This window comes from Chlorella variabilis, assembly GCF_000147415.1.
Source record: "Chlorella variabilis unplaced genomic scaffold CHLNCscaffold_2, whole genome shotgun sequence".
Taxonomy (NCBI): Eukaryota; Viridiplantae; Chlorophyta; class Trebouxiophyceae; order Chlorellales; family Chlorellaceae; genus Chlorella; species Chlorella variabilis.
In genome coordinates, this window is record NW_005435086.1 from 1,663,725 (window position 1) to 1,688,700 (window position 24,976).

The window sequence follows — 24,976 nt, forward strand, 5'->3', positions numbered from 1 at the left end:
AAGCTGGGCATAAGAGCGCTGAGTCCAGGCCAAGGTCAGGCCCTGAGGTGCCTGTCCTGGCGCCAGGTGCCCAGCAGCAGTAGCAAGGCCATTGTCGGCGGCAGCAGCCTCACCGAGTGACGTCCAGCAGCTGGGTGGCCTCCAGCAGCCCCGCATGCGTGTGCCCCGCCAGGCAGTGCACCAGCTGCTGCAGCGCGGCGTGCTCCTCACGTGAGATGCCTGCCAGCTGCAGCTCCAGCCCTACGAGCTCAGGGCCGCTGCCGCTGCCGCCTGCGCTCCCCTCTGCATCCTCCTCCATCACCTCCAGCAGCCTCACGAGCTCGCCGCACTGCTGCGCCACAGCGAGGGGGCAGCAGACGGCGGGCAGGGAGGCGTCTGCCGCCACTCGCAGTGCGATGGCTGCCTCGCTGCTGCCGCCAGCCGCGGCCGCCGCTGCCCTGACTGCCTGCGTCTGACGCAGGTCGTAGGGCAGCGACGCAGGGGCGGCAATCTCGCCCAGCCTGCTGGCAGGCAGCGGCGCCCACTCCCGCCACACAGCCACCAAGTTTCCTGCAATGCTGGCAGGCACAAACTGGTGAAGGATCATGGCATGTGCAGCGGTGACCAGAAAGTACAGTCGTATGCTGATGCTGCTGGCGGCAACCTGTCCGGCTGGCAACTGTGCAGCACATGAGGCCCACCTGGCTCATCCACCACGTATGCCACAGCTTGCCGACAGTGGTGTTGCACCTCTTGCAATGCACTGCTGGCAGGCACGGCATGCTCGCCCCGCTTCAGTGCAGCGAACGCTGCGGCGGCTGCCCCCAAAGCAGCAGCGCTGCGGGTGTCTTCCACCTGCTGCGCAAAGTACTTGCCGCTGGCCACACCCTCATTACCGCCCACTTGGTCCGCACGCTTCAACAAAGGGCAAGCAACCGGCTGAGCTGCGGTGGCTGCACTCCAGCTGTTGCTGCAGCAATCATAGACCATCACTGCTGCGCCCGCCGAGCTCTCTCCGTCGGTTGCAGCCGGTCTAAGAAGCACCAGCCATTGGGCGTGCTGCACAAGCAGGGGCACAGCACCAGCCACAGTGTGGGGCCTTGCACGACACAGAAGCACCAAACCCCAATGCTTGCCTGATAGGGGGAGGCGTCGACACTGAAGCCCCGCCCATCATGGCTGGGCAGGTCTGCGCTGGATCCCTGCACCATCTCCCAGCACCTGCCACACTGGGCGCCCTCTATCCTGCTGACTTCCAGCTCCCACACTTGCAGCTGCTGCCGTGCCGAGGCGGCTGAGCTGCTCCCGCTCGTTTCAGCCGCAGCAGCAGGACGCGGCGCCAGGCAGAGGGCGAGCAGCTGGAAGGCAACACGCAGCGGTGGCATCAAGGCAACGGGTGGGCCAAGATGCAGCAACTCCAGCGCAGGGTTCCATCACACTCGCACTCCCCACCCAGCAGCCGCACCTTGCTGGCATACATACGAAGGCAAAGCGCCTCCAGCCCAGTCGGCCAGCGTTGGCCAGTCAGCTCTTGCAGCCCCTGAGGTGGTGTTTGATCCTCCAGGCGCAGGCTGGACAGGCTGCCGCTGCTGCCGCAGGCCAGCATGTAAGCTACGCCGACGGCGTCATCCACAGCCGTCAGCATGCGGCCTGTGGGAGGAAGGGCGCCGGACAGCGGAACCACGATGGGCTGCCGCTGCTCGCCGCCGCTCGCCGCCGGCTCCAGGCACATCCTGAGCAGGTGGGTGGTGCCTCCATGGTTGCGGCTCAGCACCCAGAGCTCCTTCTGGTGCACAGCTGTGCTGACGAGGTCCCCGCGCAACCTCAAGTCGGCCAGCCAGGAGGTAAACACGGGGAACTCCAGCCGTGCTGCCACGCCGCCCTGAGGCCGCAGCTCCTCTGCAACCACCCCCCGCCGGCTCAATGACACAAGGTAGGTGGTGCCTTCGGGTCCCCGGGCCACAGTCCGCCGCGACACAGCCGCCGCATCCACGACATCCAAACCCAGCGGCCAGTGGCTGCCTCGGCTGCGCCCGCCGCTGCCCCTGGGCGCCGCCGCCAGGTCACGCGAATACAAAAACTGCCCTGCGGATTGTAGACGATCGCATAGCGCCACCCGGTCGACGCTCTGGCTCGGAAACAGCAGGCTGAGCAGCGCGTGGGGCGGCGCGGGAGTCATCGGACAGTCGTTGCCATCAATTCACTTTCACCAGCATTGAGAGAAAAAGGAGGAGGGAGTGGGTAGGGCAGCGTGGACCAAAGATCATCGCAGCGTTTTAAAGTTGGGTTTCCTGCTGCGCACGCTGGGGCGGTGCCGGCGGGGCGCCATCGGCAGGCAGTCAGCCGGCCCCCATCCCCTCTTGCTTTCCCATTCACTTCCATCAAAAGGATGGGTTACAAAAGGGCTGGTGGAAAAACAATGGAGGTTCGTTGGGTAGTGCAATAACCAGGGCTGGCCCTGCCACAACGGTGTGGCACAAAATGAATGAAGCAGCGCAAAGCGAAGCAAGCGTACAGGAGAGAGCTAGAGGGTATCAACATGTAAAAGGCATGGTAAGGGAGAAAAGGGGGCCAATATTGACAGGGCTTAGAAAAGAATTGCAGTCGCTGTGCAACCAATGGAATGGCAGCATCCTGGGAAAAAGCAGGACCAACGGTTCTTGGTGGTTTGCTAGCTTGCGTTGGTCATCGAGTCGTTTAGAAATGGGGAGTGCTGCTTGGTCGGCAGCAGATGGTAGGCAGGCGTGGCAAGCAGCAGGCGCCATGCTTCCTGCCTAGCTGAGCAGGCGGTGGCGCTCTGCGATGCGCTCAACCTCCTCCCGGCTGGCCGCCGCCAGCGCGGCCTTGTCGTCAGGCGTGAGCGCATCCAGCGCGTCGCGCAGCGCCCCCGCCATGCGCTCCGCCTGCCCCTCGCTGAAGCAGATGGGCGGCTTGACCTTAATGACTGAGCAGAAGGGCCCCTCGCTGCTGAGCAGCACGCGGTGGTGTGCCTTGCAGGCGTGCTTGAGGTGGCGCGCCAGCGCGGGCGCTGGCGTCTGGGTGTGCGGGTCCGTCACAACCTCCACCCCAATCATCAGGCCCTCGCCCCGCACCTCGCCAATCACATCGGGGTGCTGCTCCTGCAGGTGTGCGTGAGGGGGCACAGGTTGGGGGTGCCACTCCGAGGAGGCCATGCCGCCACAGGCTGTTAGCGGCCCTGTTCGTGCATGGCACGGACCCAAGCAACCAGCGATGAAGCACCCTGCAGCCTCCCTCCTGCCCCAGGCAGCCGCACCTGCAGCTCCCGCAGCAGGCGCAGGCAGTGGGCGCCCATACGCGCCGCGTTGGCCTGCAGCTCCTCCTCACGGATCACTTCCAGCACCGCCAGGCCGCAGGCGGGCGCCGCGGTGCAGCCGCCTGCACGCGCCGCAGGGAGCGGTGCGCCCTCCCTCCGCGGAGGCAGCGAGAGCCATGCTTGCCCATGGTGGAGCAGCTGTGGCTGGGGCTCAACAACCCTCCTTGCACCCCCTTCGGTTGCACCGGCGCTTGCTTGTCTCACCAAAGGTTGCAAAAGAACTCCATCCGTTGGGAGAAGGCTTTTCCCGGGGGTGGGCTGGTCACCAGGCCGGCCATCGGGAAGCCATTGCCGCATGGCTTGCCTGCGCCAGGGAGGGTCAAGGGCGGCAGGTGAGGTGGGGAGGAGCAGACGGCAGCAGAGGAGGGCCAGCCCAGCCGGAGCCGTGCTGTCCAGTGTCGCATCCCCCAGCCACGACTGCTCAGCGGCTGCCGCGGCAGGCCGCCTCCCTCCTTTCCCTCCCTTCTCCCCCTTTCCTCACCAAAGGTCACGATGTCCGGCACCACCTCCTGCAGCTGGAAGGCCCAGAAGGCGCGCCCCACGCGCCCAAACCCGCACTGCACCTCGTCCGCCACGCACACCGCGCCGTGCGCCCGCATCTCGCGGTACACGCCCGCCAGGTACCCCTCAGGCAGTACCACCTGGCCTCCGCAGCTCAGGATGGACTCCGAGAAGAAGGCCGCGATGCGGGCGCCGCCGCGCTCCGCCTCGGCGATGGCGGCCCGCGCTGCCGCGCCGCCATCCAGGTTGCACCTGGCACGGGGTGGGAGCCGCTTTGGTTCAGTAAGGAGGACACGTGGGGTGAGCACTGCTCTCGAGCAGGTGGTGAGGCCTTCCCTGCGGCCTGCGGAGAGGCACCGTGAAGCATGGGCATCCCGCCCACCAACGCGCTCGCTCACCCGCGGTACACGTCGGGGCAGGGCAGTACATGCACGTGCACGGGGCGGCCGCCTCCCCCCGGCCCCTTGAACTTGTACGGCGACAGGTCGATGCAGGCGGAGGTGTGGCCGTGGTAGGCGTGGTCCACCACCGCCACGTGCAGCGCTGCCGCCGCCGCCGTGCGCTTGCTCTCGGCCGGCTCGGGGTCGGCGCCGTGCGCGGGCGGCGCACGGCGCGCGGCGGTGCAGGCGATGCGCCAGGCCAGGTCGTTTGCCTCGCTGCCGCTCACAGTCATGTAGACCACCTGGGGCAGGCATGGGGGGGGCCAGGGGCGGGGCAAGGGCAGGGGTGGAGAAGCAGCGGGGTGGGTTGGTGGACGACCGTTGGAGGCTGGTGAGCAAGGCGCCAGCTGGCTTGCCTGCAGCGGGTCGGGCATGGTGCCGGCAATCGCCTCGCTGTAGGTGGCCAGCCCCTCGTGCAGGTAGCGGCTGTTGGTGTTGAGCGTGCCCAGCTGCTGCGCCACCGCGGCCGCCACCTTGGGGTGCGCGTGGCCTGCGGGCAGGGCGAGTACGGGAGGGCCTGTGGCACATGGTGTGTGCCCCGCTGCTGCCAGGCCGACACCTGACGACCCCTGCTGCCTCCTTACCGACGTGGGACACATTGTTGATGCAGTCCAGGTAGCTGTTGCCCTGCATGCGTTATGCGGGAAGGGAGCAAAGTGGCCGAGGTGCGGCGCCAGCGAGCCCGCAGCCTTCCAGCTGAGGGTCCTAAGCCCGGCAGCTGCCCGCCCCAGGCCTCCCCCTGTGCCTCACCTCGGCATCGAACAGCTCGCAGCCCTGGCCCCGCACGATGTGCAGCGGGTCCTCCTCAAAGAACAGGGCCAGGTTGGGGCCCACGTGCCGCCGCCGCTTGTCCAGGATGCCCGCCTTGGCGGCCCCTGCCTGCTGCTCGGGCTGGGGCTTCGCTGAGGGCTGCTGCTGGGCCGCTGGGAACTCCACCGCGGCCTCGGGGGCCCATTCCAGCGCCCGCACAGGGTCGCAGACTGCGGCGTCGAGGCGGTGAGCGGCGGCGCAGTTGAAGGCCACCATCCCCTGCCCAGCTGGTAACGCCTGCAGCGCTAACGCATTGACCAGGCTGACGCTCACCTACTGTGCCCTTCATTTGCCGTGGTTGTGCGGTGTGTGCGCAAATGCCTTCAACGTTGCGCGCGCACGTGGTTGGCACCTAGGGCAAGGCGCTGTCTTAGCGGTGCAATGTAAAGAGGCCCGCAAGACCTGAGAATGGGGCTGATGCTGACGCGCGTCCCGCCGAGCTGGCGGGTTGGGTGCGAATAAACAGGTTGTGAACTCCACCCTGTTTAGGAGGACTGGAGAGACGCAGGGACGTGCCCCTGCCCTGGAACAAATTAGGAGCAACCGCATCGCTGTACAGCACGCCTGGCGTTTTGGCATCATCAGCGCTGAGGTGGCGTCACGCATGCGCCCACATCGCCAAATTAACTACAAATTGGGCAAAAGGAGCTTAGCACAACAGCCATCTAGCAAGCAAAATAATCAACTCCAGCAGAATAGGAGTGTAGCTGGCAAACAGTGCAACGGACGAACACAAACAAGCCTTCAAAAAAACCGCCGAGTAAAAGGACGTGAAATGCCGTGACATGAGGGATGCAGGGTACTGGTTGGTGGGTCAAAGCAGGCCCAGCACTGAGTAGGGTGGGTATTTTCAGCAGATGAAGAGGGAGAAGAGGGCATTTAGAGTACAGTGGATGTGCATGCAATGTGAGACGGCCTCCTGTGCTGGTGTCAGATCCCGCTTCACATCAGTCCACCAGGCCGGCTCACATGAGGATGCGTTCCTACAGGCAGCAACGGTGGAGAAGCTGAAACAAAAGGGTGACACGGCGTGCTAGCTGAAAGCGGGGCTCACAGCACTCAAGTGCAGAGCAGGCAGGCAGCCACATGCCACGTCCAATCCAGGCCCGCCTGCTTGGTCTTGAGAGCCCAGCCGCCTCGCCGCTTGTCCTCGGGCACCACCCACTCCGCACGCACGCGCACCACGCGCGGGAAGTGCATCCCCAGCTTCAGCAGCTTGGCGCTCGACTGCGGCCTGCAGGGTGTGGCGGTGGGGAGGGGCAGCGCGGGTTCAGGCGGAGAGTGGTGTGTCCACGACCCTGCCAGCAACTGGGCACCACATGGCGGACGGACCCCCAGCCCTGGCCCTAGCTAAGGCAGAGCTAGTTCCAGCGCCTGTCACCTGAACAGCCCATCTGGCCCCTCCTTGAGCAGGCCAACCCACATGGCTCCCGGCTTGTTGGATGCCTTGGCCAGCCGGTGCACTAGGCTGAACCGCAGCTGCACGGGCGTTGCGTGGCGGGGCCGCCGGGAGGGGCAGAGGTCAGGGTGCTCAGCAGCGGTTGCCGGCCAGGGAGCCGCAGTGCCAGGTGCAAACAGTAGCAGCTGGGGCTGGGGGAGCTCGGCGCGGGGCTGGATGAGCGCACTGGGCTTGCAGGAGGCGCGCCCACCTGCCGGCTGCGCTCATCCCGCTCCACAATCGCTAGCGGGCGCTCCTCGGCTACCTTGCCCCACTGCGCGTGCGTGGCATCCCGCGGCACATCGTCCGCCTGCTCGCACAGAAACAATTAGCAGCTGGGGTGAGCGCAGTGCGAGCAAGAGCAGGCTGCAGCCGCAGCCGCCAGGCAGGACGCAACAGGCGTGCAGCAGCGGGGGGGCAGGCAGCACGGGGCAGCCCCAACACTCACCCGCGCCATCTTGCACACTTCTGGCAGCTTGGGCGTGCGCACCGGCTTGACCGCGCCGGCCGCGCCGCGCCGCCGCTTGGCAGCGGGCCGCTCGTCGTCGCTGCCGCTCTCCGCCTCGCTGCCGTCCTGCCGCGCGGCTGCCCGCCGGCCGCGGCCACGGCCGCCCGCGCCAGCTGCTGCAGCCCGTTTCTTNGCCGCCGCGCCGCGTCGTGCGGGGCGCTGCTCCTCCTCCTCCTCCTCCTCGCTCTCCTCCTCTTCTGAGCTCCCCTCCTCCTCCCCCTCCTCCTCTGACTCCTCCTCCGAGCCAGACTCTTCATCAGAGCTGTCCTCCTCCTCATCTGAGCTCTCCTCCCGCAGCTCCGGGCTGCAAGGCAGGGCAGGGCACGACGTTGAGGCGGCAGAGGAGGGAGAAGGCGGGGCGCCGGCCATGGCTCGGGCCTGCATTGTGCCGGCAGCAAAGTGCTGTCGCCGCCACGGCATGGGAAGGATGCAGCAGCGCGGGGCGTACGACCGCGTTTGACCAGGCCCTCACCAGAAGATACCCATGTCCAGCTGCACGCCCTGCGGCAGCGCGGAGCAGGTGCAGGGCACCGCCGCCTTGCCCGCCTCCACCCAGTCCTCCATCGCAAAGTTGACGGCCTCTGCGCGGCGGGAGGGGGAGGGGGCAAGGAGGGGGCAGGGGTGAAGCATGTGGGGGCAGGGGGGACGGGAGTGGTTGTTGTGCGCTGGCCCTTGGGCCCTAGGCATGCACTCTGACTTTGCCTAAACACCCACACGAGGCTCCACGGCGCAGCCCCGCGCCCCACACCCGCCTGCGCAGTTGAAGCCCAGGTTGAAGCCGGCGTGGTATGCGGCCGCGTTGAGCACGATGAACTCCCCCGCCTCCTGCTTGGCCTGGATGTAGGGCACGTTGTAGGAGCGCAGCATGCGGGGGCTGATCAGGATGTCCTGCGGGGGAGGGTGCAGGGGCACGGGGAGGTTGAGCTGCGGGTGGTGGCGGGGTGGGTGGTGGGGTGCGGTGAGAGGTGGGAGCAGCAGCAGCTGGGTACTCAGCAACAGGGCTGGTGCTCCAGGGCCGCAGCCACTGTGTGGTCAGTGCCTGCCCTGGCCTGGCCTGCCCGCCTGGCCTGGCCCTCCCGCCATGCATGCCCCCCACCTTGTGCCGCATGAAGCCGTGGCAGGCGCGGTGCAGGTCTGGGTACAGTGCCTGGGCCATGGCGTCAAACTTGGGGTTGTCCCTGGGGCTCACGCAGTACCAGACCTGGCAGGGGAGGGTGGGGGGTGGGGGCCAGGTGCACAATCTGCGCCCGAGGCTGCGCGCGCAGCAGCTGGGCACCGCCTCGCCCACAACGCTCGCTGGGCACGACACGCGCGCGAGCCGCCGCGCAGCCGCCGCGCCGCCGCCGTCCCACCTTTGGCGCCCCAAAGTGGAGGTAGTTGACGGAGTAGAGGTCGATGTCCTCCTTGTGCCACCCAAAGAAGCTCTTCCACACTGCAGGGGGCGTGCGCGCGAGGGGCGCCGTCAGCAGGTGGCGGCGCCCGCGGGGGCCGGCGGCCGGCGGCAAGCAACTCTGCCCCGCGTGCCCGGCGCGGCGCGTGCGCCCCCCGGCGCCGCCACTCACTCCCAAAGTAGGTCATGGGGCTCGTGACGCCTGCAGCCAGGCAGGGGGGGCCAAGACGCCCGTCGCAGGGGGAGCGGGAGGAGGAGGGGTGGAGGGGCTGGCGTGTGATGCGCAGCAGCAGGAGCACGGGGCAAGCAGGGCATGACCAGGGCGCCGCACAACAGCCGGGAAAAAGACCGCTGCCTGCCCGCTTGACGCACAAGCACCATCACCACCGCCGCCAGCCCAGCCACACCCCCACCGCTGCGCCAGCCCCCACCACACCCCACCGCGCAGCCCTGGGCGCCCACCCACCCACCCGGTATGTCTGGCACCTCGTACTCGCCGTCCTGCAGCATGCAGCCCAGGTGGCGCAGGTTCCACCCCCACGCCACCCGGCTGTCAAACAGGGAGATGGGCGTGTCGGCGCCGTACAGCGGCGGGCTGTTGGTCACGCCAGACCAGAAGGCGCGCTCGCTCAGGTGGTCGTCGCGGTGGCCTGCAAGGGCGGGGGGGACGCGGGGCGGGCGGGCAGGGGCAGGCGCGCATGTGCGGGTTGCGCATGACGAGGGCCAGCAGTCGTGCCGTAGCTGGGGCGAATGAGAGCAGCCAGCGGCCGGGGAGGCACGACGCCCAAGCGGCTGTGCCAGCACTGCCGGGCAGGAATCAGACCCACTGCTGCAGCCAACCACGCGCCGCTGCTGCAGCTGCCCCGCCCACCCAGCACCAGCAGCAGGCACCCACCCTTTGCGGGCGCCTGGTGCTCCTTCCGCGCCGCCAGGCGCTTGAAGTCGGCGGCCGTCATGCCCTGCAGCACCCACAGGCGGCAGCCGGCTGGTTGGGGCTGCCGTCTCGGCCGGCGGCAGGCTCCTGCCAGCCTCTCTATGCATCTCACGCCCGCCGCCCATGCCCGCTGCTGCGGCTGCTGCATGGGCAGCCCCGGCTGCTGCGCCTGCACCAGCTGTCGCGGGGGCCTGCGCCAGCTGTGGCTGGCCAGGCCCAGCGCCAGCGCCCCGCACCCGCTGCTCCTCCAGGATGCACACATACGCGCCGCTCTTGCCAAACACGTGCTGCTTGATGGGGGTGTTGATGCGGATGCGCTCCAGGTCCAGCGGCGCCTTGCGCGGCGCCCAGCCCTTGGGCGGGATCACCTGCGGGCACGGCGCCGGCGGCAGCAGACGGCAGGTGGGGCTGGGTCCAGGCATCACACCCGGCAACACCGAGCTCCCTCCTCCTCCTGCTGCTCCGCCTCTCCTCCCCGTCTGCTACCCACCTTGAAGCAGGGCAGGTCGGGGTTCTTGGCAAACACCTCCCGCACATAGTCGCAGAACGGCTTCTCAAAGGCAGCACGCGTGGGGCGGAGCGTGGGGCAGAAGCCCTCGTCTATCCGCATCGCTGCCGGCTAGCGCGCTCCGAACCAGCCCAGCGGAAGACGAGACGCCTATCTGGTGTGAGCCCCGGGGCGGTGTCCAAGTCAAGCCTGCCGCCCTGCAACCACGGGGCGGGCCAGAGGCGGGTGGGCCGCTGCCGCCACCTGCCGCCTGCTGATGCGCACACCGGGCCCCGCTGTGCCACAGGCCTTCGCGTCCCTCTCCCGGGCGCGAATTCGCATGCAGGGAGCGGTGCCGGGCTGTTCCGAGCCAGGGTTGGCACAAACCAGGTGCAAAGCGGCACGCACCGCAAATCACCACTCGTGGAGGGTGCTGCAAGCCCGCCTGGCACTGCTGGCTGGAGCCCAGCAGTCGCAGAGTGGTGGGAGGCGAAAGGAGCAGCAATTGGCTGAGCGAGTCGCAACTCTCAGAAGGCACGCAGCCCTCATGGCGGACCCCCCGTGGCAACCCAGCGCAGCATGAAGCTGCCAATCGGCCCACTCTCCCGTCAACAGCAGCTCCGCCTCGAGACGGGTCTCGAAGGACAGGGCTCTGAACAACGTGCCCAGTGATCACCATCGGGGGTCTTCGAGGAGCGCGTGGGGAGTGGTGAAATGAGTCAGCCCACATCATCGCAGGGCGCCTGTGGTTGCAGCCTGGCCGCGACACTGCGCTGTGTCCTCCACCAAAAGGGCAGGTGATCGCTTGCCGCTTGATGGCGATGGTCAGCTGCCACAGCTACTAGGGTGCAGCTTCAAAGGTGCACCCTGTTTTCATCAGAAGTAGCACACAGCTTTGGCAGCAAATGACACAGTGAATTTGCTGCTGGCAACACACATGCAACAGGCACGGGGAACAGAAGCAGTGGGCGGCACGGGCGAGATGTGGGGATGGTGGGGCGCTTGGCGTGGGCCTTCAGCCAATCTCAATCCCACCATAAGCGCTGTCAACTTCTTTGCAGCAGGACTCGAGGTAATGGGGTGTCTCCTCAAGGCGCCTGCCTCCGCCATGCATGTCCCACATGTTTGAAGAATAGGGAAGATAGCCGGTGGTCGGGCCTGAATCGCACCCTGATCAAAGTCAGCTGGCGTGGGAGGGATTGCAGAGGTATAGAACAGCGCTGGTCCACCCAGCCGTACGTGGAGTGCCCCGGCTTTCGAAAGCCGGGGCATGGGAGAGCCATCGCGCATTACCGCGGCTGCACATTTGCTTCTGGTGTCGGGAACCACTTCTGCGGGCCAGTTGAACGAGACGGGACGTGGGGTAGGGCTGTGCGCAGCTCTGCAGCCCGCTCCATCGGCTCGCGGCACCGCACAGGGGAAGCGATGGCGAGCACCGTGAGCCGCGGCGTCCTCCCCGTGGCGGCAGCGGCGCCCTGGCAAAGGCGCCCGCTCCGCCCCCGCCTGCTGGCCGTCTGTGCCTCCGCCCCCGCAGTCGCCCACCAGCCTTGCGTGCTCGGCGGCCTCGCGCAACAGCTGCGCCAGCTGAAGCAGTTCAAGGTGTGCCTGCTGGGAGGTCAGCACCGTCGTTTGCACCCAGTGGCTTGTTTAAGAGTGCCACGCGGCGCCGTGGCAACCCCAGCCAACCTGCCGCCGGCCTCACCTGCCGCCCAACAGGTGTGGACGCTCCCGCCCCCGCCGCTGACCGCGGCACCCAGTCGGCCGCCCGCGGCGTCCGCCAGCCGCAGCCCACCCGGCAGCCCGCGGGCGTGGGCGACGGCGCGGCGCCGGGCTGCGGCGCCGGCCGCCGCCCGGGCATCGTGTGGTTCCGCGGCGACCTGCGCCTGCACGACAACGAGGCGCTGGCGCGCGCGCAGGCGGAGTGCTCCTCCCTGCTGCCGGTGTACTGCTTCGACCCGCGGGAGTACGGCAAGAGCCCGCAGGGATACGACAAGACGGGTGGGTGCGGCGGCGGGGGGGGGGGGTGCTTGCTGGGGGGCCGCCATGGCGGCTGCCTGCGCCAGGCCTGGCAGTCGGCTGCCGCCGCTGCCGCCACGTCACGCAGTGCCTGCCCATCCCAGCCGGCTCTCCCTGCGCTGTGCTGCTCCTGCGCCCTCTCCCTTCGTCCCCCACGCCCGCCCCGCCTGCATGGTCCCCAATGGCGCACCTCCCCCCCCGCAGGCCCCTACCGCGCCCAGTTCCTGGCTGAGGCGGTGGCCGACCTGCGCGCCGCGCTGCGCGCCGCCGGCAGCGAGCTGGTGGTGCGGGTGGGGCGGCCGGAAGAGGTTGTGGGGGAACTGGTGCGGCGCACCGGCGCGGGCGCGGTGTACTGCCACACAGAGGTGAGAGGTGCTGGGCGTGCCTGGCATGGGCGAAGTCCTCCTGCGCTGGGGCTGGGGAGCTGGCTGGGCAGCTGGCTGGCGTCATCCTGGCGGCCTGCCCCTCACACATGCCCATGCACCTTGCTGTGCTGCATGCAGCTGCCTGTGCCTGCGCTGTCCTGCACCCATGCCCGCACCCATGCCTGCACCCCACCCCACCCCGCTCCCCCCCGCCCCCCTGCCACCACCACCGCCACCACCAGGTGGCGTACGAGGACCTGCGCGCCGAGGCGGCGGTGAGGGCGGCGGCGGAGGCGGGGGGCGCCCGCCTGCGCGCCTACTGGGCCAACACGCTGTGCCACCTGGACGACCTGCCCTTCAGCCTGGACCAGCTGCCGCAGAACTTTGGTGGGGCCCGCTAGCGCGCCGCTGCTGCTGCCGCTGCCCAGCTGCAAACGCCCACAACCCCTGGCTGGCTGGCTGGGCTGGAGCGCGTCGCATGCTGTGTGGCCAAGCCGCGTCGGCTGCCTATGCACGCGTGCAGCCCCTGCTCGCCTCCCTCAACACGTGTGTGTGCATGGCTCCCTGTCCCGCCCCGCCCCGCCCCGCCGCCCTGCAGACAAGTTCCGGGAGCAAATAGGGGGCGTGGCGGTGCGGGCGGCCCTGCCTGCGCCGCAGGAGCTGCATGGGCTGCCACTGGGGGGGCGGGTGGACCCCGGGGACATCCCCACCCTGGAGCAGCTGGGCTTGCAGCCCCTGCCCGCCGCCGCCGCCACCGGCAGCATCGGCGAGGGCGGCAGCCCCCGGGGCGGCGAGGGCGAGGCGCTGCGCCAGCTGCAGCGCTTTGTGGCGGCGGCCGGCGGGCAGGCGGCGGCGGGCCCGGTGGCCGCCGCCCACGGCTCCAACTTCTCAGCCAACATCGCGCCCTGGCTGGCCACGGGCTGCCTGTCGCCGCGGCGCATGCTGGAAGACGCGCGGCGTGCGCTGGCGGCCCCCACGGCAGCTGGCGCCACGCCGGCGGCCTCGCGCCCGCTGCAGGCGCCGCTGGAGTGGGTGCGGTTTGAGCTCTACTGGCGCGACTTCTTCCGCCTCCTGTCCCGCAAGTACAGCTCCATCTCAGGGGCCAGGCTGGGCAGCAGCGCCGCCACCGCCGCCGCAGCCGCCGTGGCCACCTGACGCCGCCCCTCTCCTCTCGTTGCGTGGTCGACTTTCATCTGATGGGCCCTGTGGCCGGCAGCCCTTGTTCGGTAACATGGTGCAAGCGGGAGAGGAGAGCGCGGGCAGGCAGACCACATGCAGACGTGTCGAGGAAGCTAGGTTTCTAGCTAGGTTTCCGCCCTTGCCGCAGCGCAGGTGAGCTGCAGGGTCCAGGTACCGACGCAAACTGCGGTCCGCCTTGATCTGGGCCCGCTGCTGGATGTCGGTGAAGCTGGTGCCTCCCTGGGCATCCTTCTGCATGGTGCCCCGTCGCACACGGTGGGGGCTCTGACCTGCACATGAATGCAGCAGCAGGCTGTGGATCCATTGGCTGCAATGGCTATAGCTGCCGACACGGCTGCAGGGGGGGACCGAGCAGGGGGGTGAGCTGGCAGCAGCACCACCGGCGCTGCCAAGCAGTGCGGCTGCCACCCACCTTGGTAGAGGGCATAGCGTTTACAAAGCGCTCGTGCAGAGCTGCGCTGGTGAGGGGCCGCTCTGCGAATACTGGCCCCTCGGTAGGAAGTCATCTCGCGCTCAGCCGTGGCAAACCAGATGGCGCAGGCGCTGCGCCGGTGGCGGGTGGCGGACTAACGGGCGGCGCACCCCACTTCTGCGGCCGCCTCATGCCCCACAGCAGCGGAGGCCCAGGCCACGGCAGCAGCCGCAGAAGCCTCGGCTGCAGCAGCCCGTGCGTGGACGGGCCCCGGTGTGGGTGCCTCGGGCGCGGGAGGCCAGGGCCCGCTGGGAGGAGGGGGAGGCGGTGCCGCCTTGGAAGAAGGCGTGGTGCGCGCAGTGCTGGCGGCTTTACGCTGGGCCAGTTGCTGCTGCAGCCGCCGCTTGATTTCCTCAAAGTCTCTATCAATATCCTCCGACAGTCGCTGGCTATCCTCCCGGATTTGCCTCAGCTCTAAGACCGTCATCTCGTGGCGAATCTGCGCCTCCAGCACCCGGCCGGGCACTGGCGGCGGTTCAAACAGCCACGCCCACCATGAGCGCTGCGTGCCCTGCACGGCACGCAGGGGGATGGCATGGAAGGGTTGGCGGGCGGGCGGTGCGGAGCGACAGCGCTGCCGGCGGGCAGGTTACTCTATGAAGCAGCAAGCAGCAGCATACACAGGCCCAGCAGGCACACGTTCACAGTGCAGGAGCCACACGGCCTTTCTTAAGCTCGGAGGGCTCTGGTCGGGGCGCCGCTGGTGCGCCTCGCCGCCGTCGGCACCGCTGTGCGCCGCTGCAGCAGCAGCCACCAGCCTGGGGCGCCGCGCCCTAGGTGCCGGCCGTGTGGGCCGGGCAGTGAGTGAGAGCGAGGCCAGGCGAGACGGAAGCAGGACTGGGCGGGGCGACATCTGGGCGACTGGATAGTGTGTCCGCCTGTTCACAGGCATGGGACCGCGGAAAGAGGAACCAATGCTGTGGAATGGGGAGCTTGCAAGTGTACCGCCTCATGTGTTGCACGCGCGCATACGGCCGTTTCAAACAAATGCAGCCTTCGAAGCGTGCACTGGGTTCCAGGAGGTTCCAGAGCCGCAACTGAGCTCACAGCGCCAAAGTAATCCATGCAGCTGAGCTCGCGCAGTCCTGCCAGCACCTCACCTGCCAGAACCTCACCCCAGGCGGCATGCAACCTGCGGCGGCAGCGTCTGGCTCCGCTCCCCAGGCGGGCTGCCGCCGCCTTCCCTGCGGGCCGCCTGCAGCTGCCTGGGGCCGCGGGCCGCACGGCCGCCCGGCGGGCTGCCGCTGAGGGTCACCGCGGGGGTGCCCTCCAGCTTTTCAGCTGAGATGTTTTTTACCTACACAGCAACCATGCTGACAGTGGTTGCCTTCCAGCCGCTGCTCACCAGCCTGGGCCAGTGGGCGTGCACTTCCCTGGAGCGCACGCTCCCAGGCCTGCGCTTCCTGGATGAGGCGGCGGTGGAGGCGGAGCAGCTGAAGAAGGAGATGGCCAACATGGACGCCGCCATTGCGGAGCTGAACAGCCAGCTGGCGCAGGAGCGCGAGAAGGTCGAGAGGCTGAAGAATCCGCTGCCCGCAGATGCGCCCAGCGACAAGGATGCCTGAGCGCGACCCGCGCTGGCGCGGCCGATGCAGGCTCAGGTGGGCGGCAGGGTGGGGCTGCATGCTGTGGGTGCGCACAATCAGGCAGACCAGCAGGAGCGGGGTGCACTTGCACACAGATGCCGCTCGCGCGCTCACCCGCCCGACGCGCAAGCCTGTCCCCCTCGCTCGGAGTCTGCTAACAGCCTCCCGCTCATTCCACCCGCGCTGTCTTGCCCCCTCCCCTGCAGAAATGAGGGTTAGATGGAGGAAGAGAGAGTGTTTTTGGTGCGGCGGATCCCCTCCAGAACAGAGAGTCAGCGCGGCACGTGTCCCCGCTGGCGGCTGGCTCGGCAGCTGTCGGTGTGCCACCAGCCCCTGGCATTTTTCGACTCTGAATTTTCAGTACCTGTCAGATTCTTCAGTACCTGTCATTCTTTTTGCAAAGTAATCAGACCTTCACCTCGCCGGAAGCAGCGCACCAGGGGGTCGATTGTTACATGGAAGTGCAGAGCAGGCAGAGCATGCACAGCTGCCAGTGGGTTGCAGGGCAGCAGCACGTGTGGATGGCTGGCTGCTCGGCTCAGAAGCAGCGTCTTTCCCTGGCGTTGGATTGGCAGCAGCTGGCTGTGCTGCTGCACCCTTGGTATCAAGTGCACCCGGCTTCTTGTCAAGGGAGCAGAGAATGTAACAGGCAGGGGGCGGGACACAAGCTCCACCAGCAGGACAGGGAGAGGGCACAGCAGGTAACTAACCAGGCACCCGCTGCGCCAGGTCCTGCTGCTGTGTGCCCAGCAGCACAATGTCGCGCAGGCGACCCGCAGGCAGCGGCGCCGCCGCCGCCGCCAGCTGCTGCCGAACCTGCTCCACGGGCAGGAGGCCACCTGACACCTCAGCAGGCTGCCCAGCTGGGCCCGGCCGAAGCAGCTGCTGAGCCAGCTGCAGCAGGCCGGCCTGGAGAGTGGCACAGTCGTACTGCGCTGGCTGTATCGCAGTCGCCAGCTGGCACAGCTCTCGGAAGCAGCGCAGCCCCAGCGCCTGGCCCTCTGCCGGCGTCAGTGCGACCCCAGGCGATGTGCCCGGCCGCGCTGCACCAGGCGCCGGGGAGGCTGCGCCGAGGGCTGCCGCCGCCAGGCGGGCGCTGTGGCGGGTGAGGTGCTGCAGGGTGCGCTCTACGGCCACCTGGCGCGGCGCTGAGGGTGGTGCTGGTGCGGCCGCCAGGCCTGCTGCCTCGCCCGCCAGCCGTGCCTGCTGCTCGCCTGCAATGGGTGCCTGGTCGGGAGACAGGGCCAGCGCCCGGGCAGCTCGGCAGGCCGCCTCCACTGCAGCAGCATGCGCGCCTGGCAGGACGGCACCAGCACCAGCGCCGCCCTGCTGCTGCCGCAGCGCTGCCGCAGCCGCGGGCATCATCGCGGCTTGTATGGCGCCGGGCAGCGCGGCTTGCAGCACCTCGTCTGCCTCCGCAGCAGTGCAGCAGGGCAGCAGGGCAGCCAGCAGCTGGAGCATGCGCTGCCGCAGCTGCTGCAGCTGCTGCAGCTGCTGGCTGGCAGGCGGCAGCTGCTGCTGGAAGTATGTGCTTGCGCTGCTGCCGCCGCCGGTGCCACACCTCTGCAGGATGCCAGCCGCCAGCTCCAGGCTGTCAATGCCAGCCGCCTGGAGCGCTGTGGGCGACCTGTCGATGCGGCGGCCCTGCATGTCGACGAGGGCACGTAGCAGGGGCTCCAGCTGCCTGAGCTGCTGCTGCTCCTCTCCTGTACCCTCGCCAGCAGCCGCACCTGCTGGCTGCGGGAGCAGCAGGTCTGCCAGCTGCAGCTGCAGCAGCAAGCCTGTCGCGGGGCTGCCCTGCTGCTGCTGCTGCTGCAGCAGCTGGTGCTGAAGCGCAGGGGCCGCCACATGCCGCAGCAGGGCCGCCCGGCTGACCAGCGGCTCCTCCCTGCCAGCAAGTGGAGCCTCGCCCGCTGCTGTCGCTGCAGCGCCACCAGCCGCGCCTGCCCTCGTCTTGGTGCGCGCCGCTCCGCACAGCCCAGCAGCCAGCTGCAGGAACGCCTCCTTGCTGCCTGGGGTGTCCAGTGCTGCCGCACATGCCTGACCACCACCACGAGGCGCCAGCAGCTGAGCCAGGAGGTGGAGCAGCAGCGGCGGCTGGTCCTCGCCGCCATCATCCTGCTGCTGCTGGTGGCGATAGGCCGCCAGCGGCCGCATCTCGCGCAGCACATCCAGAAGCAGTCCCACCTGCAGCGAAAGGAGGGCGGCGCCAGCGTGGCGTGGCGCAGCAGTCACACGGCTGGAGCTGGCTGGCAAGAGGCTGCGGCGAGGTGGTGGGTTTGGAGTCCGAAGACGCAGGGGGTGCCAAGGCGCACAGCCGCTAGTGTGCGCGCACCTGCTCGCCCGCCTGGACCACAGCCGCCCGCACCAGCCGCTCCAGCACCGCCGCAGGGCACAGCAGCGCATGGGGCAGCAGCGCACGCACGGCGGCTGCCGTGCGGCGCCGCCGCTCCTCGCCGTGCACCACAGCTGCCTCCGCCCCGCCGCCGGCATCTGCGAGGCATGCGGAGGTGAGGTGGTGCAGCCCTGTCAGCAGACGCAGAGCTGACAAAACACACGGCTGGAACAACCAACGAAGCACAAGCAACACGATGAACGCATGAGGGCATGCGCCGTGGAAGCCTCCCACAGCTGCTGTGTGCTCGTCAGGTACACCCAGCAGGGAGATCACCACACCTGCGGAGAGGCGGTTGGCGACAGCCACCAGCTCGCGGCGGCACCGCTGCTGCAGGCCAGAGTCTGCTGCCAGCGCACGCCGCAGGCGCGCCTGCCACGCCTGCCGGCCGTGCAGCTGCTGCAGCAGCAGCTGGCGCTGCTGCCTGCGCGCGACGACATCGGCTGCTGCGGCTGATGCCAGCTCCAGCAGCAGCATCCAGTTGACTTCCATGCCCGCCTCCACTTCTACTGGCACCGTTTCAGGCAGCCCTGCTGCTGCGGTGCCCGATGCAACCTGCTCCCCTGCTAGCTGCAGCGCTGCCAGCGCCAGCTGGGCAGGCCCCAGGCATGCCGGTTCGCTGGCGAGCTCTGCCGCTGCCTCCGCTGCGGCCGCCACCATCGATGCCGCACCGCTGGCGGCCCCGCCTTTGCTGCTCAAGCTGCCGCTGCTGAGCGAGGCCTGCTGGGGCACAGGTGGTGGCTGGAGAGCTGGCAGAGGTGGCGGCTCAAAGCGCACCCCTGGCAGCGCCGTGCACGCTGTCTGGCGGCAGCAGCTGTCGAGCCCCATGCTGCTGCTCCTGCTGCTGCAGCAGGTGCCATGCTGCCAGCTGTCTGCCTGTAGGAGGCACCTGCTTGCCACGCACGCTGCCAGAAACTGCTGGCGGGTGGGGCACCCAGCACAGCTGGCAGCCGCAACGGATCGGCTGGCTGCTGCAACATCCGGCGGCATCTGAAGCACCTCGCGCCACACCTGCGGCGGGGTGGCCGAGCCGCCGCTGCTGCTGGGACGCCCAAGGTGCAGGCACCGCGCGTCCCACTCGGCCTGCCGAGCGCAGCCGCTGCCGCCACCGCCGGCGGCGGCACGTGCCAGCATGAGGCGGGCCCGCAGCTGGCAGAGCTGCTGGAACGCGGGCTCCTGGCGCTGGTGCAGCTGCCCCTCCGGCAGCTGCTGCATGCTGTGCATCACCTCGGCCATGCCTACATCAGCAGCCGCCTGCAGCCGCTCCAGAGAAGCTGCTGCCGCCGGCCCTGCCGCCGCTGCCGGGCACACCAGCAGCAGCTGCTGCAGCGCCGCAGCGTCGGCCAGGTGTGCCTGCTGCTCGACAGCCCCGCTCCCGCCTCGACTGCCGCTGCTAGTCCCGTTGAGCAGGCAATCCTGCAGCTGCCGATGCGCGCTGCCTGCCAGGTGCACCACCAGCTGCTGCCAAAACAACACCTGCTGCTGGGCTCTGGCAGAACTATCGTCGGCCGTGGCGGCCGCGGCAGCAACCAGGCCGCGCTCCAGCCGTCGCCGCTGCTGGGAGGGCATCAGCGGCAGCGCCTCCAGCAGCAGCGCCTGCCAGCCCAGGGTGGCGCACAGCTGCAGCAGGGGTGGGTCTGCGAGGCCAACGGGGGCCGGCAGGAGAGCAATCGCGTTTCAATGCCCACAGCCAGCTGGCAGCGGCCAGGACGGGGCGAGCCACAAGCGCAGGACCCCACCTGCCGAGTCCTCGCCCGCCCCGTCTGCCTCCGCCTCTGCCGCCGCATCTCCCCTATCACCACCCGCCGCCATCCCCAGCAGCAGGAAGAGCAGGAGGCAGGTGTTGGCGCCCGTGTGCACGTCGATGCCCGCCAAGCGCCGCAGGTGCGCCGCCGCCTCTGCCAGCAGCAGCGCCTGCTGAGGAGGGGCTCGCCGCCGCCTGCTTGCTGCACCACGAGGCTCCGCCTCCCCCTGCTCCCCCTCCTCACTCTCCTCCTCGCTGTCGCTGCTGCTATCCTCACTAAAAGCGGTGGCCTGCCGCAGAGCTTGCAGCACAGGCTGCAGCTGCGCCGCAAAGAATGCCGGCTTGCTGCGCGCCAGCGCCGGCAGCTGGGCCACAGCCGCCGCCAGCCCTGCCGCCTGCTGGCGGCGCTCCCAGGAAGCCCGCAGGCCGCTGCCGCCGCCGCCGGAGGCGCCGCGCAGCGGATTCATCGCCCCTGCCGACTCAGCCAGCTTCTAGTGCACTGCACCGAACTCAGTTGCTTCTAAAGATATCACTCTTGCCTACTGCCGGCGGTGGTCGCCCGTGCCGCCGCCCAAGCCACCCCGCCTGCCTGGCTGGTGGGGTCAGTCGCGCTTGGTGCGTGCCGCCGCCGCCCGCAGCTGGTCGTCCGTGCTGGGCCCCAGCGCCACTCGGTAGATGATGGCTGCGCCCGCGTAGAACAGCGCCACCACCAGCAGCACCAGCAGCACAAAGTCGGACTGCGTCAGCGCAACCACCTGCTGGACTGCCTGCGTCGCGCCGCCGCCGCCTGCTCCGCCTGCCTCTGCGGACTCGGCCCCGGCAAACATCTGCTGCACCGCTGCTGCTCGCTACAAGCAGGCTTCACAGCTCCTGCTCCTGCTCCTGCTGCTGCCCCTGGAGTCCGGCCAGCCGCTCCTTGTTGCGCTTGGCAAGGCGGCGCAGCGCCACTTGGCGTTCCCCCTCGCTCAGCGCCTGCCAGTTGGCGATGCGCCGCAGGCTGCCGTCTGCTGCGACAATGAGAGGACCAAGATCTTCCAGCGCTAGCTTCTCGCCTGCAGAGGGGTGGGAGACGGTAGCAGCCGGGTGCTCGGCGGCAGGCGGCGGGAGCGGCGCCGATGGCGGCGGCGGCGGCGGGCGGGTGGCACGGCTCAGAACCAAACGCGCGGCGAAAAATGCCTGGCTCACCAAGCTTGAGCTCTCGGGCCTGCTTGGCGGCGTCAGGCAGGGGGAGGGGCTCCTCGCCTTGCGAGTCCTGCATTGGCAAGCGGCATGCCCGCTTAGGATAGCCCAACACACGCATCTATTGCCAGGGTGAACGGGTCGTGGGTTGCCTTTACCTCGGAGGCCCAGCAAGAAGTGACGAACGCAAGTAACAGAAAGAGAGCCAGGCTAAGCCTCATATGCTAGTGAGGATCGACGTGCAATCGGCTGAAATGACGTGTGAGTGATGCGCCGACTGGCTGGCAGCCCACCGCCGCAGCGCGCCCGTCGGCCGCGGCTGGCCGGCCGGCCAGACGGTCTGACCATGGTCTCTCGCCTCAGGAATCCACCCATCCTGGATCTACTGGTTGGTGGTGTGATTAAGAGAGCAGGACAGAGGGATGGGTGGCCGCCATTCCCGCACTATCAGATGGACACAACCCTATCTACGGCAAGCCCCCAAGTTGCACGTCTGGATCGAGGCGGGCTTGGTATCGGTGCAGAAGGCGTCGGCTACAATCTTTCCTGACAACTCCGTGCATTGCACCACGCGTTTCTGAGTGCCATCTGCAGCAGCAGGCAAGGCAGCAATCCTTTGGCGCCAGCGAAAGCACCTGGAAAAGGGAAGCATGGAAGCTGTCGTGCCCGCAAGCTCACCTCCACAGCTCTCAGTGCAATTGCCCCAGTCCAGCGTTTCCCAAGAGTATGTGGCGCAGGCCTGGCTGTTGCACTTCTGGGACGACAGCGGCTTGGTACCAGAGCAGAAGGCGTCAGCGACGATATTTCCAGTCGAATCCATGCATTGCACCACGCGTGTCTGGGTGCCACCTGCAGGAGCAGGCAAGGCAGTACAGTTTGGAACCAGCGAAAAGCGCAGCTGGAAACGGGAAGCATGGCCAGCCACTGCGCCCCCCAGCTCACCTCCACAGCTCTTGGTGCAGGCGCCCCAGTCCTGCGTTTGCCACAAGTATGTGAGGCAGGCCTGGCTGTTGCACATCTGGGACGACAGCGGCTTGGTACCAGAGCAGAAGGCATCAGCGACGATGTTTCCAGTGGAATCCATGCATTGCACTACGCGTGTCTGGGTGCCACCTGCAGGAGCAGGCAAGGCAGTATAGTTTGGAACCAGCGAAAAGCGCAGCTGGAAACGGGAAGCATGGCCAGCCACTGCGCCCCCCAGCTCACCTCCACAGCTCTTGGTGCAGGCGCCCCAGTCCTGCGTTTGCCACAAGTATGTGACGCAGGCCTGGATGTTGCACTTCTGGGACGACAGCGGCTTGGTACCAGAGCAGAAGGCATCAGCGACGATGTTTCCAGTGGAATCCATGCATTGCACTACGCGTGTCTGGGTGCCACCTGCAGGAGCAGGCAAGGCAGTACAGTTTGGAACCAGCGAAAAGCGCAGCTGGAAACGGGAAGCATGGCCAGCCACTGCGCCCCCCAGCTCACCTTGCTTGTGTGGGCTTAAAGTCTGGTAAAGCAAGAACTAGCTTGCAACATAGACTCCCCGCCGAAACGGGACGGGAACCGGGCGAAAGCAGAGAAAGCAATAAAACAGGGGTGGAGCAAGGCGACATGCAACGCAAGCAGCTGACAGGGCACGCATCGAAACGTGTGTATGACTGGCAAAGTGGCATGGCGCATTGGGGAGAAACGCAACGGTACGGGAGCATGGGCTGGCCAAACGGCAGTGCGGAACGCTAGGTCACTAGAAAAGCAGGGAAAGGCGCACTATGTATGCAATGAGGGCAGCCCCGGCTCGGGGCCGTTGAGAAAGCAGTGGGCGGGAGGGGGGAGGCCCCGGTGTGGGCGGGCCCCATCGAGGGGGGATGGGGCGCGCAAGCGGCCAGATGGGGCGGGGCGCGGGCGGCAGTAGAGTCCTGCGGCTGGGTGGGATATAGGGCAATGAGCGTTGAGCAGTGTGCGATGAGCAATGAGCAATGAGCAGTGAGCAGCCCCTCCCGAAACAAAGTGAAGCGCAGGACGGGGTCCGGTGGATGGGAGGCAAGGAAGCGCGGGGGGTTGCCACGTGCGCTACCGCCGCCGCCGCAGGCAGCACCCCTGCGGCGGCGGCAGCGGCAGCAAGCCGTGGACCCAAACGCCGTGCCGCCGCCGCCGCAGGCAGCACCCCTGCGACGGCGGCGGCAGCAAGCCGTGGACCGAAACGCCGTGCCGCCGAGTCCCGTGGCTGTGGCCGTGGGCTTCTGGCAGGAAGCTACGGCCGCAGCTCGGTGGCTCGGGGGCGTCGCAGCGTGCCGCCGCCGCCGCCGCGCTGCCCCCCGGGCACGGCGGCGGCGGCAGCAAGCTTGGGCCCAAACGCCGTGCCGCCGAGTCCCGTGGCTGCGGCCGTAGACTGTGGGCCGGAAACTGCGGCCGCAGCTCGGCGGCACGCGGTTCTGTTCAAGTCGCCAAGCGTGCAGCAGCGCCGAACCACGCTTCCCGGCCTCGGCGCATGCCTTCAGGGGCCCCCTATCGCTGGGCGCACCCCTCCAACACCGAACATGCGCCCGGGGGGGAGGGCGGCCCGGGCTGCCCAGGCCAAAGTGGGCCGCCCTCGAGCAAGAGGCGGCCGGTCTGTGTGCTGAATGAATGAATGAACCCTCCGCCCGGCGGGATGCCGGCTCTTGGTGCAGGCGCCCCAGTCCTGCGTTTGCCACAAGTATGTGACGCAGGCCTGGATGTTGCACTTCTGGGACGACAGCGGCTTGGTACCAGAGCAGAAGGCGTCAGTGACGATGTTTCCAGTCGAATCCATGCATTGCACTACGCGTGTCTGGGTGCCACCTGCAGGAGCAGGCAAGGCAGTATAGTTTGGAACCAGCGAAAAGCGCAGCTGGAAACGGGAAGCATGGCCAGCCACTGCGCCCCCCAGCTCACCTCCACAGCTCTTGGTGCAGGCGCCCCAGTCCTGCGTTTGCCACAAGTATGTGACGCAGGCCTGGATGTTGCACTTCTGGGACGACAGCGGCTTGGTACCAGAGCAGAAGGCATCAGCGACGATGTTTCCAGTGGAATCCATGCATTGCACTACGCGTGTCTGGGTGCCACCTGCAGGAGCAGGGAAGGCAGTATAGTTTGGAACCAGCGAAAAGCGCAGCTGGAAACGGGAAGCATGGCCAGCCACTGCGCCCCCCAGCTCACCTCCACAGCTCTTGGTGCAGGCGCCCCAGTCCTGCGTTTGCCACAAGTATGTGACGCAGGCCTGGATGTTGCACTTCTGGGACGACAGCGGCTTGGTACCAGAGCAGAAGGCGTCAGCGACTATTTTTCCCGTCGAATCCTTGCATTGCACCACGCGTGTCCTGGTTCCACCTGCAGGAGCAGGCAAAGCAGCTTTAAGCTGGGCGCAAAGGCTCAGCTGGAAATGGAAGCAGCTGAAAATGGAGCCGGCGGGCCCGCCAGCAGGTCGCCGCCAGCTCACCTCCGCAGGCTGCACTGCAGGCGCCCCAGGCCAGCGGTTGCCAGGAGTATGTGATGCAGGGCTGGATGCTGCACTTCTGGGAGGAGACTGGCTTGGTAGCAGTGGAGCACATACTGCTGGCGACGACCTTTCCCGTGGAATCCTTGCATTGCACCACGCGTGTCCTGGTTCCACCTGCAGGAGCAGGCAAAGCAACTTTAAGCTGGGCGCAAAGCCTCAGCTGGAAATGGAAGCAGCTGAAAATGGAGCCGGCGGGCCCGCCAGCAGGTCGCCGCCAGCTCACCTCCGCAATCCGCACTGCAGGCACCCCAGGCCAGCGGTTGCCACGAAAATGTCACTTGCAGGCTTCTTGCACACCCTCCTGCGATGCATGTAGGAGGTTTGTGTGAAGGGTGCCTCTCCTGAGCCTCATGGAGCGGCGAGCCGCAAGCGCACCCGTCGCGACCGCCAGGGCTACGGCGGCCCAGGCCAGCATTGCTTGTCCACGCATCTACCGCAGTGCGGTGGCGACCTGAGGCCGCAACAGAGGACTGGGCGACATCCACCGGCTTCGTAGACACCTGTGTGCTCAATGATCGGCAGAGGCGAGGGAATCAAATCAGAAAGCTTAAAGGGGCCTTAAAAGTGCTGCCATGCATTCCAATTCCAGGTCCTGCTGGTGCCCAAGCTGCTAGCTGCTCTGGTAGCTACCAGGGGTAGCTTGTGATGGTACTGGCGAGCGGGTTCTTGAGAGCTTGGCCCTCTGCTGATGCCAGC

The 24,976-nt window shown here is 67.9% G+C and overlaps 6 protein-coding genes across 6 annotated transcripts; 2 read left to right on the forward strand and 4 right to left on the reverse strand.

The window, feature by feature from the left end:
- Nucleotides 1–2,753: 2,753 nt before the first annotated feature.
- Nucleotides 2,754–5,280, reverse strand: CHLNCDRAFT_19399 (hypothetical protein; the record flags this gene model as incomplete). The annotated part of the gene is made up of 8 exons (XM_005851477.1): nucleotides 2,754–3,098; nucleotides 3,254–3,407; nucleotides 3,518–3,617; nucleotides 3,795–4,066; nucleotides 4,213–4,357; nucleotides 4,571–4,744; nucleotides 4,839–4,881; nucleotides 5,005–5,280. The coding sequence occupies 8 exons, from the start codon at nucleotides 5,278–5,280 to the stop codon at nucleotides 2,754–2,756; spliced, it is 1,509 nt and encodes a 502-aa protein (XP_005851539.1).
- Nucleotides 5,281–6,029: 749 nt separating this feature from the next.
- Nucleotides 6,030–9,944, reverse strand: CHLNCDRAFT_137990 (hypothetical protein; the record flags this gene model as incomplete). Its single annotated transcript, XM_005851478.1, has 15 exons — nucleotides 6,030–6,047; nucleotides 6,151–6,298; nucleotides 6,446–6,543; nucleotides 6,714–6,812; nucleotides 6,951–7,068; nucleotides 7,243–7,314; nucleotides 7,483–7,591; nucleotides 7,727–7,898; nucleotides 8,107–8,211; nucleotides 8,363–8,442; nucleotides 8,573–8,602; nucleotides 8,871–9,050; nucleotides 9,272–9,359; nucleotides 9,571–9,702; nucleotides 9,825–9,944. The coding sequence occupies 15 exons, from the start codon at nucleotides 9,942–9,944 to the stop codon at nucleotides 6,030–6,032; spliced, it is 1,569 nt and encodes a 522-aa protein (XP_005851540.1).
- Nucleotides 9,945–11,246: 1,302 nt separating this feature from the next.
- On the forward strand, nucleotides 11,247–13,444 carry CHLNCDRAFT_56756 (hypothetical protein; the record flags this gene model as incomplete). The annotated part of the gene is made up of 5 exons (XM_005851189.1): nucleotides 11,247–11,436; nucleotides 11,538–11,819; nucleotides 12,042–12,202; nucleotides 12,445–12,589; nucleotides 12,801–13,444. The coding sequence occupies 5 exons, from the start codon at nucleotides 11,247–11,249 to the stop codon at nucleotides 13,355–13,357; spliced, it is 1,335 nt and encodes a 444-aa protein (XP_005851251.1). The 3' UTR covers nucleotides 13,358–13,444.
- Nucleotides 13,445–14,788: 1,344 nt separating this feature from the next.
- On the forward strand, nucleotides 14,789–15,439 carry CHLNCDRAFT_137993 (hypothetical protein; the record flags this gene model as incomplete). Its single annotated transcript, XM_005851190.1, has 2 exons — nucleotides 14,789–14,793; nucleotides 15,076–15,439. 2 exons carry the CDS (start codon nucleotides 14,789–14,791, stop codon nucleotides 15,437–15,439), a joined length of 369 nt encoding a protein of 122 aa, XP_005851252.1.
- A 5,039-nt stretch (nucleotides 15,440–20,478) lies between these two features.
- Nucleotides 20,479–20,715, reverse strand: CHLNCDRAFT_15581 (hypothetical protein; the record flags this gene model as incomplete). The annotated part of the gene is made up of 1 exon (XM_005851479.1): nucleotides 20,479–20,715. A coding segment is annotated over one exon (237 nt), but the record flags the coding sequence as incomplete, so codon positions are not given.
- A 454-nt stretch (nucleotides 20,716–21,169) lies between these two features.
- Nucleotides 21,170–24,546, reverse strand: CHLNCDRAFT_33886 (hypothetical protein). Its single transcript, XM_005851480.1, has 8 exons — nucleotides 24,504–24,546; nucleotides 24,221–24,394; nucleotides 23,941–24,111; nucleotides 23,677–23,847; nucleotides 21,985–22,155; nucleotides 21,721–21,891; nucleotides 21,457–21,627; nucleotides 21,170–21,366 (listed from the first exon to the last, which is right to left on the reverse strand). Exons 2-8 carry the CDS (start codon nucleotides 24,330–24,332, stop codon nucleotides 21,242–21,244), a joined length of 1,092 nt encoding a protein of 363 aa, XP_005851542.1. The 5' UTR covers nucleotides 24,333–24,394; nucleotides 24,504–24,546; the 3' UTR covers nucleotides 21,170–21,241.
- Nucleotides 24,547–24,976: the final 430 nt, after the last annotated feature.

Coding starts and splice junctions, on each gene's coding strand:
- CHLNCDRAFT_33886 (XM_005851480.1), bottom strand. CDS start 24,332: ATGTGCTCCACTGCTACCAAGCCAGTCTCCTCCCAGAAGTGCAGCATC. Junction 21,892..21,984: donor CTGCACCAAGAGCTGTGGAG/GTGAGCTGGGGG, acceptor CTGCTCCTGCAG/GTGGCACCCAGACACGCGTA. Junction 21,367..21,456: donor TTGCACTGAGAGCTGTGGAG/GTGAGCTTGCGG, acceptor CTGCTGCTGCAG/ATGGCACTCAGAAACGCGTG.